The sequence below is a fragment of the Citrus clementina genome, unplaced genomic scaffold (assembly GCF_000493195.1).
Source record: "Citrus clementina cultivar Clemenules unplaced genomic scaffold, Citrus_clementina_v1.0 scaffold_1, whole genome shotgun sequence".
Taxonomy (NCBI): Eukaryota; Viridiplantae; Streptophyta; class Magnoliopsida; order Sapindales; family Rutaceae; genus Citrus; species Citrus x clementina.
The window spans coordinates 6,341,974-6,362,174 of NW_006263303.1; the positions used below are offsets into that span (position 1 = coordinate 6,341,974).

The following is a 20,201-nucleotide window of genomic DNA, read 5'->3' on the forward strand; positions in this document are numbered from 1 at the left end:
CTGATACCATATTGAGGAATCACCTATGAATTTAAATAATAATATAAGGAATCATAAGTATTCACTTTTATTCATTTTCATAAGCATAAAGGCTCAATTTACCCGGTGAATGAAAATGTAAAATGAAAACGGTACAATTAAAATGATTTTAGGAATTTAATTAATTAACAAGAAATAGACAATAAAATATTTCTGTGAATTGTTAAAATTGAGAAAACATCTTTGGTGTTTATTGTCCATATTTCTATCTCTACTTTGATTCTCTTCATCGTTCCTGAAGCTGGAGAGAGAAAGTTTTGGCCTTTCAGGTTGTATATCTACATATTGCTAATCCTTGATTCTCTTCAACGGTCTTCTTTGAGTCTCATGCAATAACTAAGAAGCCAGACGTTTAAATACTTGTCAATGAATTGTTTTATCTAGAAATTGATCGTCTTGTAATAAATGAGAAAATCGATCATCATTTTCCAAAAACCCATATACTTCTCCGCAGCTCCTTTATTATTATTATTCTTGGCTTCTCCCTTTCTAAATCTTTTGAGAAGTCTAAAATGGTAAAAAACAAAGTATAAAGTAAAAACAGTAAACCTATAATCAAAGAGTGAGCTTTCCAACTTCTGTCATTGAGAATTTTGATCTCGGTCATGCCCCATATGCATATAACACAATCGAATCTGGCTAATTTCACTTGAAAAAAAGAGGTAAGAATTTCAGTAAAATAATTGTTAATTTCCACTCCTTCATTTAAAAACACCAAATGCGACGAGAGAATCCACATGGCAATCACTTTCTTCCAGTTCTACTCATCGGGACCTTTCCATCAGGAATGTTACAATAACTTTTTAATCAGTTTAAAAAAAAAAATTGACAAGCTGGAAAGGACAACTTGCGCCAATGTTCTTTTCTTTTCTAATAATATTAAGCAAAAGCACCAATATCAGTCAGTCAAGATCCTCGACGTGATTGATCTTATTATTCAAAAATTTGTCTACCACGTCAATGATGACGTACTTAATGGAAGGTTTGGTTAGATATTGATTAATTAGTGTAAAATAAAAGCCATGTGATCTAAGTACAATGTAATGTCTCAATGCAGAGAATGTTAGGTACAGAAATATAAAGCCAAAGGAACACGAGAAGAAGCGGCTAATCAAAATTAATTAAGACCTAATACGTATGAACCCCCACCCCACGTGGCATTAGGGAGAAAGATTAATGGGTTCTTGGAAAAGGGAAATAATTTTAGATGAGCCTAATCGAGATATTTCAAAGAAGAATCGGGATTTCCTTGAATACAATGCGCGCCTTGGCTTAATGGACCGTTATTAGTTTTTAATCTTCCACATAAGAAGAGGAAGTCGGGATTAAGAAGCCATTAATCTTTTTACCAAACATTTTCGGTTCATATGTTAAAAAAAAAAAAATTATCAGCTCCCCTACTGAAATTTATATATACCATTTATCCTTTACTGTTTTGCTAATAATCAATAACCCCATTAGCACATAAAAATTTTAAGAAAAAGATAGATAAATTGATCATTTACTTGCTTGATATTTGATTTTTAGAATATGGCATATATATTTATTATAAGGAAAAATGATTAAAAATACAATAAAATTATCTTAATTACTATTAATGTTTTTATTCATGATGAAGCCTATATTTCTATTTTTGGTACTTAAAATTGTTATTTTGATTTTAATTTGTAATATTTGAATAATTTACTATAAATATGAATAAAAAGAAAAAGTATTTGAAAACAAAGGTAATAATGTAAGACTACGGTGCTAGGGAGATCTAGAGTATTATGAAAGTAGGGAAATTATCCACCGTCAATCTGTTTTTTCACCGTTTTTAAAAAATTCACATTTTTTTTTTTTGCAGCGCTCCACCTGAAATTGACATTTTTTTCATTGGTCCACTCTCGTTATAACACCGTTAGAACTTTGCTGACATTATAAGGGTAAAATTGTCATTTCACAATGACATTGTGGTAGAAATGTGCAAAACAATATAACTTCTAAGTACAATTCAGTAAAAAAAAAATTCAGAATTGTGTATTTTTGAAAAAAAAAAGGTGGTCAGTGAATAATTTATCTTTTACATTTGAGGGTAAAAAAAGTTATTCACATAATATTTTGTTAGTTTTCTTAATAGTCTCCAAACTGAAGTGAAAAAGTAAAAAAAATATGTAACTTCGGTAGATTCCAGTAAAAAAAAAAAAAGATTGTGTGTTTTTGAAAAAGTTAAAAAAAACGGGTAGACATTGGATAATTTCCCATGAAAGTAAAGGGGTGGTAAGTGATATGTATTAATTTCCCTTAAAAAAAAAAGTAATGTCTAGGAATCCCATATTTAAGTCTTGATTTGAAACTTAATTGATGTAATAATTATCTATTAGATGATATAATAGATTAATTAGCAATGTCACAATTTATCATCTAATATATGATTAATATAATACTACGAATGAAGTTAGAATTCAAATATTAAGATACAAGCATTATTAAAAAAAAAAAGGAAAAGAACCAACTTTTGAGCTATGGAAGTATCGGAGATCAAGAAATTACATGCGCCGCCAGGTCAAATACTAGTTTCTTTTCAACCATGGACTAATGCAAGAATTGGGCCTCAAGGCCCTTGAGGATGACCTTCTTTAGATTAGGGGTTGGCCTACCTTACGTTAAACGTAAGGTAGCAGCTCCCTTAGATTAGAGGCATCACACAAGAGTGCCAAGATTCCATTGTATTGGTTCATGTTTGAAAATTCACTGTTGTAATCAAGAGAAAATGATGAAAAAGAAAAGAGAAGAAAAGATTCTGTATCAAAGATATATTCATTTTGTTTTACGTGAGACAATCTTTCACTTTCCTTCGGATTTTGATACGTACGTGGTGTCATACTATATAAAAGATCTTCCCAACATCTTACTCTATTTTGTTGCCTACTTTGGGGAAACCGTAAGCCTGTGTTTAGAGCATTGCAATTTGCATTGCTCTGAATAAAATTAAAATCCATTGTACTATATTGTACTTAGTGGCAGATCAAGCCAAGTGATTTTCCGATAGTTAAATTACATAGTGATAAAACGTGAAAACAAAATTTTTACGGGTTTTTTTTTTTTTTTTGAGACTGATTAATCATCAGATTATTGCATTACACAGATATTTACAACAACTGCTTATTGTAGCAGAGGTATTACACTGATATTTACAATCAGATATACATGATTGGGACTTACATTATTACAATGAATTCTATGAAGTACATGCCCAATACAAATAACCCCTCACAGGAGAGGATGTCTATACTCCACTTGCATTTCGTAAGGGAGAAGGATATAAAGAACATTTAGCCCCCACAATGCTTTTGTGGGGGCTAGAACCGCTGCCCTCACAATGCTTGTGAGGGCAGTAGCCCACCACTTCGGCCAAGGCCGAAGTGGCAATTTTTACGGGTTTATTAGTTATGAAAGTTATTTTAATAGATTTAATGGGACTAAATTAAATAATAATAAAATCAATCATATGGGTTATTGTGAGCTTATCATTTTTTAATCAAAGAGTAGGTTTTTGTAATTGTTATAGTTAATGTTTAAATTTTGTAGTTTATAGGTTTATGTGGCTCTTTTCACATACCTAATGGGGCTATTTTAATAAATTTAACAGAGGTTAATTTTAAACTTAAGTAATTTTCTCTTTAATTCTTAAAATTATTTCCTCCACCAGAGGGCTTGAGCCTCCACTGGTTATGAGCTACATTTTCCACTTATTGTATTGTATTATATTATGATGGATTAAAGTTGAATACGATATCATTGCCGTTGTATGGATTATATTGTATAAATTTGTGCACATTTTATCTTGTTTGACATATATTGTAATTTCATTTTCCCTTACTTATTTTTCCTATCTTTCTTTCATTTCCTCTCCTTTCTTTCCATTTTTTTCAAACTAAACACGGGCTAAATTTATTTTAAATACTAAATTTTATTGGTATTTATGCGGAATACAAATGTTTATTCCTCAACGGCATAAATGTTTGATTTCTGTTTGAAAATACAAATATTATTATCACAATTTACAACCCAAAACTCGTGAATTATTCGTGTCTTCTTTCTTAACGAAATTCAGCCAAAGGATTAAAATATTTTCAATGTACATAATTGTAATTACGAATTTCCCCAAACATGCAATCACATAAATAAATCTTAAACTCTACTTGAATCAATAAAATATCTTGTGGAAAATGGAAACTGCAAGCAAGGATTCAGAAAACGGGGAAAATAAACACAAATGGGCCAGTAAGCCTAAAAAAGCCCAGCAGTGAAATTACGTGGTCCAGCCTCGAAAATAAAAAGAAAAGAATGTTGAGCCCAATCAAAGCATTGAACCTTCAAAATCAGCTCAGTCCCTCCCAAGCAAAACGTCAGCTAAAACTGGTAGATGTAGAGGAAATTGAGGTTGAAGATGCAACAACAAATATGGAAACACATTGGCGGGAGCTGGTAGCCAGCCTTGCCAGCAGCCATGAGGGTTTTAAGCTGGACCGTTCGAGGTCTGGGGAAGCTTCGAACGCGCCTAGCTATAAAGAAAGTTCTCCACCTGCATTAACCTCATCTTTTCTTTTGTTGTAAACAAAGATGACGGCTCAGCAGGTTGCCACAATTTGTAAAAATTTTGATTTTGAGAACCGTTTTGTAGTTGATAGAAATGGAATGGGAGGAGGGTTAGCACTCTTCTGGAATTCAGGAGTTGATGTCACTATTAAATCTTATAGCTCTCACCATATTTATGCAATTGTGCAAAATCATAGCGATAAGATTTGGAGATGCACTGGGGTTTATGGCCACGCAGAAGCCAGTCAAAAGCATCATACATGGACTTTACTCAAAAGGTTACCTGAGCTCTACTCATATTCTTGGTGTTGTTTTGGCAATTTTAACGAAATTCTAGATTTTCATGAAAAATCGGGGGGGCATGAACGAAGTGTAAATATGGTGGCTGATTTTAGGGAGACCATTAAAGCCTGTGATTTGATGGATATGAGTTATAAAGGGCACAAATACACGTGGTCAAATAGGAGATTTAGAGGCAACTATATCGAAGAAAGACTGGATAGATTCTTGTGTAGCAAGGATTGGGATAAGAACTTTCAAAACCTCCTAGCAACAAATTTGGTGAGCTGGGTCTCAGACCACTGCCCAATCATGTTCGAGGTAAAAGAAATGTGTAAAAGGTTGAATTACAAGAGAAGATCCTTCCTTCCCCCGAGACCACTACAAGGATATGTGGAGCTCGTACGAGGCTTGCAGCAACATTTGAAAGGTAAATGGGATCTCTTTTAGGCTAGAAGATGGGAAAGTCCAGTGCAACGATTTCAGATGGTGGCAAAAAGGTCTTTAGCTCGGCTTAAAATTTGGAGCAAAAAAGAGTTTGAAGGTAGGAAAAAGAAGCAAAATGATATGATGGAGCAACTGGAAAAGGCTTGGTAGAAGCTATCTTAGGCTGTGGATGGGAAAGAAATCATGAAGCTAGAAACTCAAGTAAACAACATGTTGATCGAGGAAGAAATGTATTAGAAGCAAAGATCAAGAGCGGATTGGCTATGGGAAGGCGATAAAAACACAAAGTTTTTTCACTCCAAAGCATCAGCTCGGAAGAGAAAAAACAAAATTTGGGGAGTTGAAGGTTCTCAAGGGCACTGGATAAACGAACAAGAAGGAATAGAAATGGAGTTTTGTGATTACTTCCAGCAGCTTTTCACCTCAGCTAGACCAAGTCAGAGCCAGATTAATGAAGCTCTAAAAATGATGCTGCCAAAAGTTATGCCCGAGATGATTGCTTAATTGAAGGAACCATTTACTCCCAAAGATATAACAAGTGCATTATTAGAAATGTGTCCAACAAAAGCCTCAGGGCCAAATGGTCTGCATACTATGTTTTTTCAAAAGCATTGGCAAATAGTTGGCATTAGAGTGATCAAAACATGCCTACACATTTTAAACGAGCAAGGTACCTTAGAATCCCTCAATCACACTTTTATTGCTCTTACTCCTAAGATTGAGAAGACTAAGGCAGTATCTGATTTTAGACCAATAAGTCTTTGCAATGTGGTGTATAGGATTATAACCAAAGCAATAGCAAATAAGCTGAAACCAATCTTGACTCATATTATTTCTTCAAACCAAAGTGCATTCATCCCTGATAGGCTCATTACAGACAATGTGATTATCGATTATGAATACCTCTATAAAATTCAGCATAGCAAAGGAAAGAGGAATGGTTTAATGGCTTTGAAATTAGACATCAACAAAGCTTATGATAGACTTGAATGGAGCTTTCTGAAACAATCTTTGATAGCTTTGGGGTTCTCAACAAAATGGATAGGCCTGGTCATGAGATGTATTACAACTTCTTTATTTTCCATAATTATCAATGGGATTCCAGTGGGACGAATTCAGCCTCAAAAGGGCCTTAGCCAGGGGTGTCCCATCTCTCCATACCTGTTCATTCTTTGTGCATAAGTCTTTTCAAACTTGCTGACTCAAACGGAAAGGGAGCAAAAGATCGGAGGCTTAAGATTTGCAAAATATGTCATTATTTCACATTTGCTCTTTACAGATGATAGCTTAATTTTCAGCAGAGCTTCGGTAACTGATTGCAAGGTCTTGAAGGAGATTTTTGACTGCTATGCAAAGGCCTCTAGGCATATTTTTAACCTCGAGAAGTCCTCTATGTTTTTTAGCGGGAGGGTCACCAACAATCAGCACACGGTAATAAGAGATCTCCTACAATTGAAGGTGGTATCTAAGTACAAAAAATACTTAGGCTTACCATCCATGATGGGCAGAAAAAATATAAGTTTTTTCTTGAGGTTAAGCTTAAGGTGCTGAGCAAAATCTCAAATTGGCATCACAAACAGTTTTCCAGTGGTGGGAAAGAGATCCTAATAAAGGTAGTAGCACAAGCAGTTCCAGCTTATGCTATAAGCGTATTCAAGCTTCCGAAGGGATTATGTAAAGATATTCAAAAAGCAATTGCAAAGTTCTGGTGGGGCTCCAAAAAAGATAGGCATAAGATTCATTGGTCGAGGTGGGATAGCTTAAGCAAAGCAAAAAGTAGAGGGGGGATGGGTTTCAGAGATCTAACTAGTTTTAACCAAGCTTTGGTGGCTAAACAAGGGTGGAGACTTCTTCGATTCCCAAATTCCCTAATGGCAAGAGTGATGCAAGCTAAATATTACAAAACTCTACTTTTTAGAATGCAAAGGAAGGTTCTAATCCCTCTTTCATTTGGAGAAGCATATTATGGGGAAGGCAAGTAATCAAGAAATGGGTGAGATGGAGAATAGGAAATGGAAGGAAAGTCTTGGTTTACAAAGATAACTGGATCCCAAGACCAGTCACTTTCAAGCCTTTCTCCCTCAAAATTTACCCGCTGAGACAGTGGTGGTTGACCTCATTGATGCTAACAACAAGTAGAGAGTAGATAAATTAAAGCAACATTTCATATAGGAAAACATAGAAGCTATCATCCAGATCCCTTTACTTAGAAGCTGCGAGGAAGATGTTGCTTTGTGGCATTTCGATAAAAGAAGGGAGTACATTGTGAAGAGTGGCTATCAAATAGCCCTCAATCTCAAGTTCCCAAATGCGCCTACCAACTCAGAAAACGGCTCTAGGCATTGGAAATTTCTGTGGATGCTTTACTTGCCTGAGAAGATCAAGATTTTCATGTGGAGGGTGATAAAAAACATTCTACCTACTGCTAAACATTTGTGGAAAAGGAAAAGCCTGCAAGATCCAATCTGTCAAAGATGTAAGAAGGACGTGGAAACTATAAAGCATGTCTTAGTGGAGTGCAAAGCTGCAAGGAAGGTATGTGAGCTAGCTCCACTCCCTCTGCACTCACATACTGAGCAGAGCCAAGATTTTCTCAATACAGTCCAATGTTTATGCTCCAGAGCAAGGAAAAAGGAAGCAGAGCTAATGGTGGTGTACTGCTGGATGATTTGGTTTGCAATGAACAATTTTATTTTTGAAGGGAAGAAGCTATGGCCAAGGATTTCAGTAGCCAAAGCAGAATCAGTTTTGGAGGCTTATCAAAGAGTGAGAAAAGCCGAATCAGTAAAAGTCAGCTCTTATAGAAGAGCAAATCAGCAGAGATGGAAACCTCCCCCAGAAAATGTCATAAAGCTTAATGTAGATGCAGCTATAAACAATAAAGACCAAGTGACAGGGCTGGGAGCAGTAATTAGAAATTCAGATGGATTGGTTATAGTCGCTGGAATCAAGCAAGCTCAATTAAGGGAGGGGGTCAGTTTAGTAGAAGCAGAAGCCATTCAATGGGGGTTGCATGTGGCAAAGAAAGCAGCCATCTCTAGTTTAATTGTGGAAACTAAATTGCAAAGAAGTGGCTGACTTAATCAACAACACAAAGGGTAGCCGAACATAATTTTTTTTTGGATAATTTCATATATCCAAAGTCAAAAAAGGATTTTCAAAGTGTTCAATTCTATTTTATTCCTAGAATCTGTAATGCCTATGCCCATGCCTTAGCAAACTTTGCTTTAAGGAATGATTCATTTGCCATTTGGCTTGGAACCTTTCCAGTAGATGTGCAGAATGTACTCAATAGTGTTGTCCATTTGGAATGAAAGGTTTACTTTCTATTAAAAATAAATAAAATAAAATATCTTGTGGGAAGATAAGAAGTTTAGGATTCAAGTTCCGCTCAGATAGATGAAAATAAATTTATTTTCTTCTAATATATTACATTCCCCAAAATTCAAACTCTGATGACTAAATTGATACAATTGCTTGAGAGCCACTTAGCCACGCCCCTGCAGACAAAATGATAACACCATATTAGAGAGAAAAGATGTTAGATTGTTGTTAAGCTATAATTATATTTTTTTATTAAAAAAAACTCATTATATTTTCAAACTAATAACTATACAATATGTTGCGTACATTTAGAGGTGAGCAAAATATCTAAAGAATCAATCGGAAACCCGAAGCAAATCGAAAAAGCAAACGGTTAATATAAAAAAAATTAAGAAGTAAAAAAAATACAAAGGATTTAAAGGGAAAGAAAATGAACCAAAACAATTTGTATTAGTTATGGAAGTTATTTTAATAGATTTAATGGGACTAAATTAAATAATAATAAAATCAATTGAATAGGTTATTGTAGACACGTCATTTTTTAATCAAAGAGTAGGTTTTTGTAATTGTTATAGTTAATGTTTAAATTTTATAGTTTATAGGTTTATGCGGTTATTTTCACATACCTAACAGGGCTATTTTAATAAATTTAACAGAGGCTAATTTTAAACTCAAGTAATTTTCTCTTTAATTCTAATTAAAGGGGCTATTTTAAAAATTACATGTTTAATTTTAAAATAGCCCTTTAATTTTCTCTTTAATTCGTTTTTTCCCCTTTAAATTTAACAGAGGCTAATTTTCGAACCGAAAACCCAAATCAAATCGAACTGATAAAGTAATCAGTCAATATAAAAAAAAATTAACTAGTGGAAAAATAAAAAAAATACAAAGGATTTAAAGGGGAAAAAACGAACCGAAACAATATGTAATTTTTGATATGTTAATCTAGGTTAGCTCATTTTTGCCCACACTCATAGGTACATTTCAGTTAGCACTATACACTATTTTATATTTACAAATTTTTTGTTCAATGTTGTACCTATATTACAATACCCCCTTTACTATTTTGAAATTAAATCATTGACATGTTTAATTTAAAACCTTGCACTCCTTTTTAATTACAATTTGTTAATATATCAGGGTATTTTTTTACAATCACTATCAAATTTCATTTAGCACTTTACGCCCTTTTTATTTCAATTTTTTTAATAAATATTATGATACTTTTTTCTTATATTCATAAATTATGTAATCCCAATAGTTCTATTACAAATAGTATTATAATTTTTCATACTTTTTTTTATCATGTTATTTAATTCAAGTATTTCTATATTATGGGTGCGTTTATAATTGTTTTTTTTTATTTGCACTAAAGGTGTTCAGAATCCAATCCGATCTATTCAATCCATCTGATCCATAAAAATTCGATTTGTAAAAATATGATCCGTGGATTAGATCAAATTGAAAATTTGAAAATCTACAGTTGGTTGATTGAATATGAATTTACTTCTGTAAATCCGTAAAAATCCACGAATCCGTTTAAAAAATTTATTTAATAAAAAAATTAAACTTGTGAATTTGGTATTAGTACTTACTAATAAATAAATAAGTTAGAATATGGTTACATTAACACCATATTATATCTTATGAATATGGTAATTATTACTTGTGAAGATGGTATTAGTACTTAGTAATAAATAAATAAGTTAGAATATGGTTACATTAACACTATATTATATCTTATCTGATAATATTATAAAATAAAAATAATTAAATAAACAAATATAGCTTACTAAGCAGTTAATTTTTATGTACTGATGTAAACAAATGAGATTTTTTTCTTTTTGGTGTGTTATATTTTGAATGTGTTTTCTAGCTTTACTTAAGCAATTAATTTATTTAAATCTTATTTAATCTTGAATGTGATTGGTAGGAAAATTATTTTTATATTAATTTTTTTATTTAGTTAGTTCATGGATAGGACGGAATAAAAAAATTTTAGCTCGCAAACTAATCAGCAAAATGGTGGATTGGATATGGATTGGGTTAAATCCGCATTCGATCCGCAAATGTACAGATTGGATTTGAATTGAATTTCATCCATTTTTGGATTAGATTGGATTAAAAATTTATAATCTACAAAATCGTGGATCGAATATGAATTGATGTCCAATCCGCAAAATTCGATCCGCAAACACCCCTAATTTGCGCCCTTAGATTTATAATTGTTTTTTGCTATATTTGACCTGTAAACTCGTGATTTTGTTAGTAACACATGGCATTCATTGTTATATTTTTGGATTAGGCCACTAATATTTTCTAAGTTTTGTATGGTTTATCATGTAGTTCCTCATGTAACCATATACCTATTTTACCTTGGTCTGGATTTGGAGATTATGCAATATTTATGGACACATGACACATTATAAGTGGCTATATATTTTAGCACTTATAATATATATTTACTAATTATTAATTAAATTTATTTATAAAAGAAATTTCAGTAATTAGTAGATAGATTTGTTATTATTAGAAAATAGTAATTATTATAATTTAATTTGATCATCAATTACTATATCAATTTGGCAACCGTATTATGCAAACAATGGGGCAAATCTTGCTGTTAGTGTTATTATTATTACTATTAACTACAATCTTATGTTAATATGAGTAGCTAGAAATTATAAATATGAAATTCGATAGTGGATTAAAAAAAATCCTATTATTTAAAAAAAGAGAGTTTAAGGTACTAAATTAAACATGTCAATTATTTAATCTCAAAATAGTAGAGAAGGGGTATTGTGATGTAGGTGCAATATATAATAAAAACTTGTAATTATTAAATAATGGAAGCTGCTAATTAAAATGTGTCTATAGATGCGGTAGAAATTAGTTCAATATTTATGAGGTAAAATTTAAATAAAAATTTACAGTGCGCTGCCAAAAAAAAGAAGTGGTATGATACTCTGTTTAATATCAAACAGAGTCGCAGCATACCCACCTAGGGATGTCAAAATAACCCGGACCTGGCCCGGATCCGAACGAACCCGGATAATCCGGGCCGGGTTGAACCCGTACCGGAATGTAAAAAAATCTGGATCCGAAATAAATTTTAATAACCCGGATATATCCGGGTCTGGATCCGGGTTTAGGTTAACCCGGACATCCGGAACCCAGACCCACATATCTAATTTTAATATTATTTTTTAATTAATTTTATTGATTAATCTAGATGTGTTGTTGCTTGAAAATGTATTAATTTTTTATTTTTACAATTTTAGAAATTGATATTGATTCATTGATCCGAGTTCAAAACCCAGATTTTTCCGGGTTGAACCCGTACCGGAATGTAAAAAAATTCGGGTCTAAAATAAATTTTAATAACCCGGATATATCCAGGTCCGGGTCCGAGTTTAGTTTAACCTGGACATCCGGAACCCGGACCCGGATATTTAATTTTAATATTATTTTTTAATTAATTTTATTGATTAATCTAGATGTGTTATTCTTTGCAAATGTATTAATTTTTTATTTTTAGAATTTTAGAAATTGATATTGATTCATTGATCCGGGTTCAAAATTCAGAATCTGAAAACCCGAATTTTTCTGGGTTGAACCCAAACCCAGACCCGGGTGAAAAAATTTGGGTTAAAATTTGGGTCCGAAAAAGAAAATGGTATCCATATCCGGATTCGAAAAGGCTAAACCCGAACCCAAACCCAAATTTTACCATCCCTATACCCACCCCACGTGCACCAGCAGATACAAAAATATACAGTCCTCAGTTCGCACCCCAAAAGTCAGAAGTGCAAAAACTAAAAATGCCTCTTGACCCCGTGAATAGATTTGATAACCATGCATTGCCCAACAAATCACAATTAGGCTAACCGCTAAAGGCAATGAAACCTCATACGCATCACATGTGCTATTCAGTTCAGAGTCTAATCCAACCACCTGCATTATCTTATTGTTATTTTTTGTTGTGTAATCAAACCAAAAGTAAAGCTATTAAAATAAATACGTGGGTCATTAAGAACCATGATTTAAATAATAAATTAATAGTAAAATAATTAAACACTATTCTCCAATAAACGACAAAAAAAAAACTAATACATGGTCCGGATTTTCCGATCATGAGAGACAACGACTTTCCTCGGATTGGCCGGGAACAGGTGTCACTCTCTTTCTCTCTCTCTTTTTTAAATCTTTTGCAATGCCTCAAGATCGATGTCCACTCAAATTAAAGCATATTCTCTAACACCCAAAACCCAATTATTAAAAAAAAAAAACAATAATAAAATATGGAAATGTAGAAGTGAGGGTCTTGCTACCGTGCACCAACCGCATCATATGTTCGATATTAATTTTTCTATCATAAATGTTTTATTTATAGTACTAATATTACCATTATATGTAATGACTTTCCTGACATAAATTACATGAAAAAAAATACATATATAATATAAAATATAAAATATAAAATAAATTATTATCAGTAAGGAATACGATGTCGTACCTGTTGCACCACACTTCACGCACCCAACTCGACGATTTAGGCCTATGACAAATCGCAGTGTGCCCTTGGACTGTTTCCTTTTCAGACTCTCCTGGCCAGCAGGCCGAGCATCACGATTACACGTGGGGGGCCATGAATCCAAGAATGGGTTCAACGTCCACCATGATTGTGTGTGCCAGAGCAGCACTGCATTACCGCTCATGAGGTAGGAGTATCTTGTGAAAAACTTTTTAACAGCAGGACAAAAAGGCAATTCATCGGGATGCGGACACGTACCCTTTCCACTCGCACCATCCCCACGTGGACGCTCCGGCCGAGAGAGCTGGTCCCCACGCTAAAGCGAAAAGAAAAGGTACTTAGAGAGGGCTACAGGTCAGGTTTTGAGCGAAGAGATGCTTTTGTCCCAACACTTGAGTCTGGGACCCACCTGACCTTTCTATTATTGACAAGTACTGGGACCTGCTTTAATTTGGAGTTGCCCACTCAGCATGCGACACGCGTCTCGGTTATAACCCAATTTGGAAGGGGCCCACATTATCGAGCCCTCACGTTAATCTTTCGTCACCTTCAAGCTCGAACCAATAAGAAGAGGAAGAGTATGTGACAAGTCTTTTTTGACCTTCGCCCTATCATTGGTCATCCTGTTTGACTCCAGTAGCCACTAATTACATAATTGCGTGCCACAATTCTAACCAACTAATAACCTTGTTATTATTATTATTATTATTATTATTATTATTATTGTTATTATTATTATTTTAACAATTGAATTTTCCATTAGGTTAATAAATAAAAACAAATAAATTAAAATCCAAACAATTTTCACACTATTGGGCAAGTGGGATCTACTCTTTTTAAGTCTTGTAGTACCCCAGCATTTTCTTTTTTATAATGTAATGGAATTTATATACAGAAACTCACTAAGCCAACAAATAATTGGTGGAATCCAAACAATTTCACAGTTGATGAATATGGTATTTTTCACAGTTGCTACTATATCACAGATATTTTTTCGTATGATTTTTTTTTATTCCTGGGCATGTGAGTACTTGATAAAAGGACCCCAGGAAAAAAAAAGAACAATGAAATAAAGAGAGTACTTGATGAAATATATTCACAGCTGCTAAATTACATTATATTTAGATCCAAAATTAGTCTTCTATAATTTCTGAATTGCTCGATATCTAATAATTGAGTCATATAAATAAAAATAAATTTTAAATTGATGTAAGTCACAAATATGTAAAAATAGATAATTGAAACTAAGGTTTAACAAGAGCGGCTTCCGGTTGTAAAATTAAATTTCAATAATTGCATGAGTTAATAATAATAAAAAATTATATATAATATAACTTAGCTAGAAATTATTTTTAAAAAATAAATAGGAATGATAAAAGTTAAGGTGTCTTTATTCATCACAATAAAATGGAGTGAGATAAAATATTACCAAAATAGGAATGCAAGTGTCACGTGTCAGGCGCAAGACGGGTATACTACATTTGTTGTATTATGTCATTTATATAATAAATAAATAATATTATGATATGTGTATATTTATTTTATAAATTATCACATAAATAATAATTATATTAAATTTAATTACATATGTAATATATGTATTAATTAATTATAATACAACATATATATTCTAAAATTTCTTCTGCGTGAGAGTTGGACGGAAAGGACAAAGGAAATATGAGACACCGAAGGTAGAGGCAAGTGTACAGAGAGATTATGGGCCTACGTTATTTATTAAGAGAAGCCTATGTAAAGCTCTAATCTTGAGCTGTCTTTACGGGCATCCAAAGGATCGTTGTCACGTGGGATTGCAATCGATTCTCTGCTCTTGACTTTCTTTTCCATATCTTGTCACAACCAATGGCCGCACGCCTTGCTACTGTTTAATCATAATTAATTTTTATTCGCCAACCGCTGTTTAGCATAATATATATAACCTCAGTTACAAACTTGCAATGAATTGTGCGTAGCATTATATGGTTGACTCGAAGATAAGCCACACATTAATGGTTTTTTGAACAAGACAAAATTAAGACAAAAAAACATTTTTAAAAAAAGGTGAGAACGATAAAGTAAGAGTATTTTTTAAAAAAATTTTAAATAAAATTTTATTATTTATTTAAAGAATCACGTCAATATTTAAAATTTTAAAAGACATTTTAATTAAAATTTTTTAATTAAAAAATAATTATCTCTCTTCAAATTTAAAGAGTTAATTTCTCTCTTTTCAATTCATATTTCATTACTTTTCATTGAAGAAAGAAAGAGAAATATTTTAATTGCTATTGACTTTTCTTTTAAAAAATTAATTAATTAATTAAAATAATATTAATTTATTTATATTTAAAGAGTGTTTTAGAAAATATCATTTTTTTTACCCTTTTATTTACCACATAAGTAAGTAAATAAATATTTGAAGAGTAAAATTTATAGACTTTTTGAATATACTCTAATATCTCAGAATACACAAAAAAAAAAAAAATCAAATTCTTTGTCCCCGTTTTGGGCTTTTGGCCGACCTTTTTCAACTAATAATTGAAATTCAAAATAAAATTAACATGGGTTAGGCTTGTAACTTCCGTTAATAGAAAGTAAATGTTGTATTAATTGTTACCAAAAAGAAAAAATCTTCTCAATTAATTTTATTTAATTATTTATAATCAAATAAAATATTAGACTCGATTATAACTATTATACCAAATTTGGTAGAGTGGTTTAAGATTTCTAGCCGGAAAACTTGGAAAAGTTTCCATACATATACAAAAGAAAATCAAGCACATGCTTTTACCAAACATCCAACAAATTCCAAAACAGGTTTAACCTCTTGTTCTAGACATACACATTTGGCTCATAAATCTTACTTTTATGTACAAAAATTGAATTTCATATCCTCCAAAGTCGCAGCATAAATTTCATGTATTATGTGTGAAATATACAACAAATAAAACTTATACATAAAAACATATTTATTCACTCTCTCTCTTTCTGTTCGGCCAAAAAAAATAATAGTAATAATAAAACATAAAAAAATATTAATTACCAAAAAGCGAAAAGAAAAAAAAAATTAATACAAAGATAGAATCCAAGATAAATCTTGTGATAAGCAAACTAAAAACCGCCTCCTAGCAATGAAAATGGATAAGGTGGCATTGGCGGACGAGACTCTACCCCCGTTACCATTTCTCCAAAATAACCCATTTGCCCATTAGTACTAGTACCACTACTAGTACTATTCCTCGCCGTCGCCGGAATCGCCGATACCGGACTAGGAATGGCGGCGCAGCCATAACTATTCATCACTTGCCTGCTTTGCCCTAATAACCAGCCAGAACTTGAAACACTGTAATTATTGTTATTATTATTACTATCTGGTGACGGAGATGACTGACAAAAGTTGTTACTGTTGTTATTATTACTATTATCGAACCCAGAATCTGGGGAAGAAGATGAAATCACCCCTATGTTGCCCACTTCTTCTTCTTCAGATTTTATCGAGCTCGAAGCTGCCATGCCCGAAGAAGAAGAATTAGAAGGCTGTTGCTGCTGCTGCGATGACGACGAGATCATCAAGCGTCTCTTTTTGTCCCCAAGATAATAATTATTCCTGTTGGTGGTGCTTTCTTTTTCCATGATGATGCGAGGAAGCAAGTCGGGATCTTCAACGACTTTGTAAAGAAACGCCATCATTTGTTCAGGGCGCCTCTCTGTTGCTTCCAGTCTCTTGTTCATGCCCTGAAGCTCTTCATCTAAAGACTTCTGCTCTTGCCTCAACCTCGCTATCTCCATCACTATTTCTTCATCATCTAAATCTTGGTCGCCGGCACCGCCTCTCATCATCATGTGATGAGCGCTTCTGTTACTGCTGTGCTTTCTCCTTACGATGTTCTTCAGCAAGTGCTTCTGCCCTCGCAGAAACCACTCGTTCGCAAATTCCCATTTGTCCGGATCAACTTTTCTAAAACCCTGACACATATAATAATCACAATAATTAATTAATTAATTAACTAATTCAATTGAACCGTGAGGGTTTGTAAGTAATTTTTACTTACGTAGGTGTTGAGTTGACGAACAAAGCTAGAGAAGTTGTTGTGCTTGAAGTAGGCGGGCAGGATCCTTTGGGAGAAATCTAAAGGGTCGACAACGATGAAGCTGTTATTGGCTTTACCCCAGGAGATTAGCGAATCGGTCGTTGGATCGTTGACCATCTGATAAGTCTTCATAACGAACGGAGCGATCACGTTGTTGGTGTTGTTGGGCTCCATCCCATACAGAGGAAAAAAGACTCAAAAGAGAAGGAGAGAGTGAGACGGTGGGGAGGAACAAAGGGTGCGTGCTGTGCTGTGCTGTGCTGCGTTCCGTTTGTTTAGTGTGGTTGAATTGGCGCATTCGCTTTTGTATCGTCAGAGTTTCGGAGGCACCACCGTAAATATATAAGTGGACTCACGTACAGTGACATGAGGTATCGTGGCACGAATCCTGACGGTTATATGATATTTGGATGGGGTCACGAGAAGGCGGGACCCACTTGGCTCCGCTTTTATCATCTTTAGCAACACGTCACGGCCCCCTCCCCCTCCAGTGTTTAGATATTTTACATGGGAAAAAGCAGCGCCGGTGCGTCTCCCACGCGCACACGGGGGCGCGAGTGAGCTGTGCACTTTTAATTGGTGGGGGCTGGTGCCCCCTTAATATTATTATTTAGTTGCTAAACGACAGGTCGGCTACTGCTGGTGGTGGGGATTAATATTAAATTGCTATTTTTTAACATTTAACGAAGATATTTGTCACTTTTCCATGGTGTGTAATTTTGATTAGCCACCATCATCTTTGTCATCTTTGTCCAGTCTTGTTATTATTATTATTATTTATTATTTAACCGCTGTTTCAACCGACTATGTTTTTTTCAATTTTAATTGAGTTCTTCTATCTTATTAGCTTTCAATGATTATTTTAAGCTATTGGACGTTTAAGATTAACCTTATACAATTCGGTAGAAAAATATTCTGTTTAAAATGAAAGAAAAATAATAATAAATTTAGAGGTAGAGGATGTCCGCAAGTTCTGTATAAATTTATCATTGTCTAATGTTGATTAATTTCGTACAATATTTTGGACTTTCAAGCAATTTTGTATTTATTGCATAACTTAACATTGAATTTTTTATGTTTGGATCTAATAAAATATATTTCAATGCAATATATATACAATTAAATTTTAGAGAGAGTATAAGCAAACATGTGAACAAAATTAGTAAATAACGACACGTAGTACAAGAAAACCCTTATATAATGATACTCTATAAAGAAATAATTTCTATATGATCATAAAAAAATTTAATCCCTATTTAGGTCAGCAATATATAAGAATAAACTCTATATTTCAATAAGTTATAATTTTTTGAATCCCGTCTTAAAGAACTTATCTCCACATGGTAATAATTATTTGTATATTTCAAAAAAATATATGTAAAATATATGTTATGTTATATTAAAGTTGTAAGATAGAATAAAATATTTTTTTAAAGTTATTCAGGACTAAAATATTTTTTTAAAGTTATTCAGGACAATAATTTATATAATCGTCAATATTTTTAAAATTTATATTGAGAGAAAAATATTTAATAAAATGCAAATATTTATACTTTTAAGATGACTTTGTATAACTTTCCATAAATACATATAATTTTTTGAAACTGTTTATTTTTTTTCAATATTTATATGTGAGATTTGACATGTTCCTTCAGTTTATTATTAATGTAATGCATATTTTGCTTTTATATCACTTACATCAAGGATAACTAAGTCAAAACATTAATTTTTATAACAATATTTCTATTAATTATAACCTCCTTATAGTAATAACAATATGACTATAGAGAAGTTTTTAATGTATTAGAGTTTTTTTTTGTTTTCCTGTTGAGCCATTCAATTTGATTTGTTAATTTAATGATATTCAAGATCTGTCAAAAATCTATATCAACCATGATAATTTTATCCACTTCGAATTTCACGTTTATAAGTACAGATTAAGACTAATTTCTTTTTATATGTTAATCTTAATTTTTGATTTTTTTAAAATTGTTTTTCAACAACCAAATAAAGAAAGTATGTTCAGGAAAAAGACAAATAAAGAAAGCAAGAGGAATATATATAATTAATACATACATATATAACAAAGTGTTGGCTCCACTGTCAATGGAGTCCCCTTAAGTGGTTTGATTGGGTTTGCTCCCCAGTTCGAGTCGCAGGGAAGTCGTCTTTGTTGGGAGAACCTGTGCCTCTCGGTTCGAGCGGGGACTTCTAGTCTGGGTTGTGGTACGAGCTTAAAGGTGCTTCCCACAGTTGGGATCCTCCCCAGGATACCTCGTGGTCAAAACCAAAAAATACATACATACATATGTGTGTGTATATATAATTATTTTCAGGCGCGTGTATCCTCTTTTTTTTTTTTAAATGCAGACACACTCTTAAACTATAAAATTTAATAGACTTATTTTTTTAATGAATTATAAAGTCGTTCACTTTAATAGTATTAAAAACTGACTCTCTTAAACCACATACTTTAAAAAGCATGTCTACATTAAAAAAAAAAATATGAGGGCGCTCATAACTTCATTAAGATATTATACGTCATTATCCGAAATTTTAGGTAAAAATCATTTATTTTAAAATTAAAAAGGCAAATGTTTTCAAACGTGAAAAATTGATTAGTATAGTTTATAACACTATGATAATTTTTTTTTAGGAACGAATTGCATTTTTTTAAAAGAAACAAATTATATAGTAAACAAATTAGACAAATTAGGTAGTTTACTTGATAATATTATGTTTATTACATAAAACTAAATTAGATTCAAAATATAATTAGATAAAAACCTAAAGACTCGACAATCTTTTGTTTTAAAAATAATACAAATTACTATAATTAGTATTATAACTTAATACTTTCTCATCAACTCTGAGTCTGTTTGGTATGACTTATCTATCTGCCATAAGTA

General features: G+C 32.6%; 1 protein-coding gene across 1 annotated transcript; it reads right to left on the reverse strand.

Moving 5' to 3' along the window:
• Positions 1-16,097: 16,097 nt before the first annotated feature.
• LOC18055900 (heat stress transcription factor C-1) lies at positions 16,098-17,595 on the reverse strand. The gene is made up of 2 exons (XM_006451087.2): positions 17,254-17,595; positions 16,098-17,167 (listed from the first exon to the last, which is right to left on the reverse strand). The coding sequence occupies exons 1-2, from the start codon at positions 17,464-17,466 to the stop codon at positions 16,313-16,315; spliced, it is 1,068 nt and encodes a 355-aa protein (XP_006451150.1). The 5' UTR covers positions 17,467-17,595; the 3' UTR covers positions 16,098-16,312.
• Between the last annotated feature and the right edge of the window lie 2,606 nt (positions 17,596-20,201).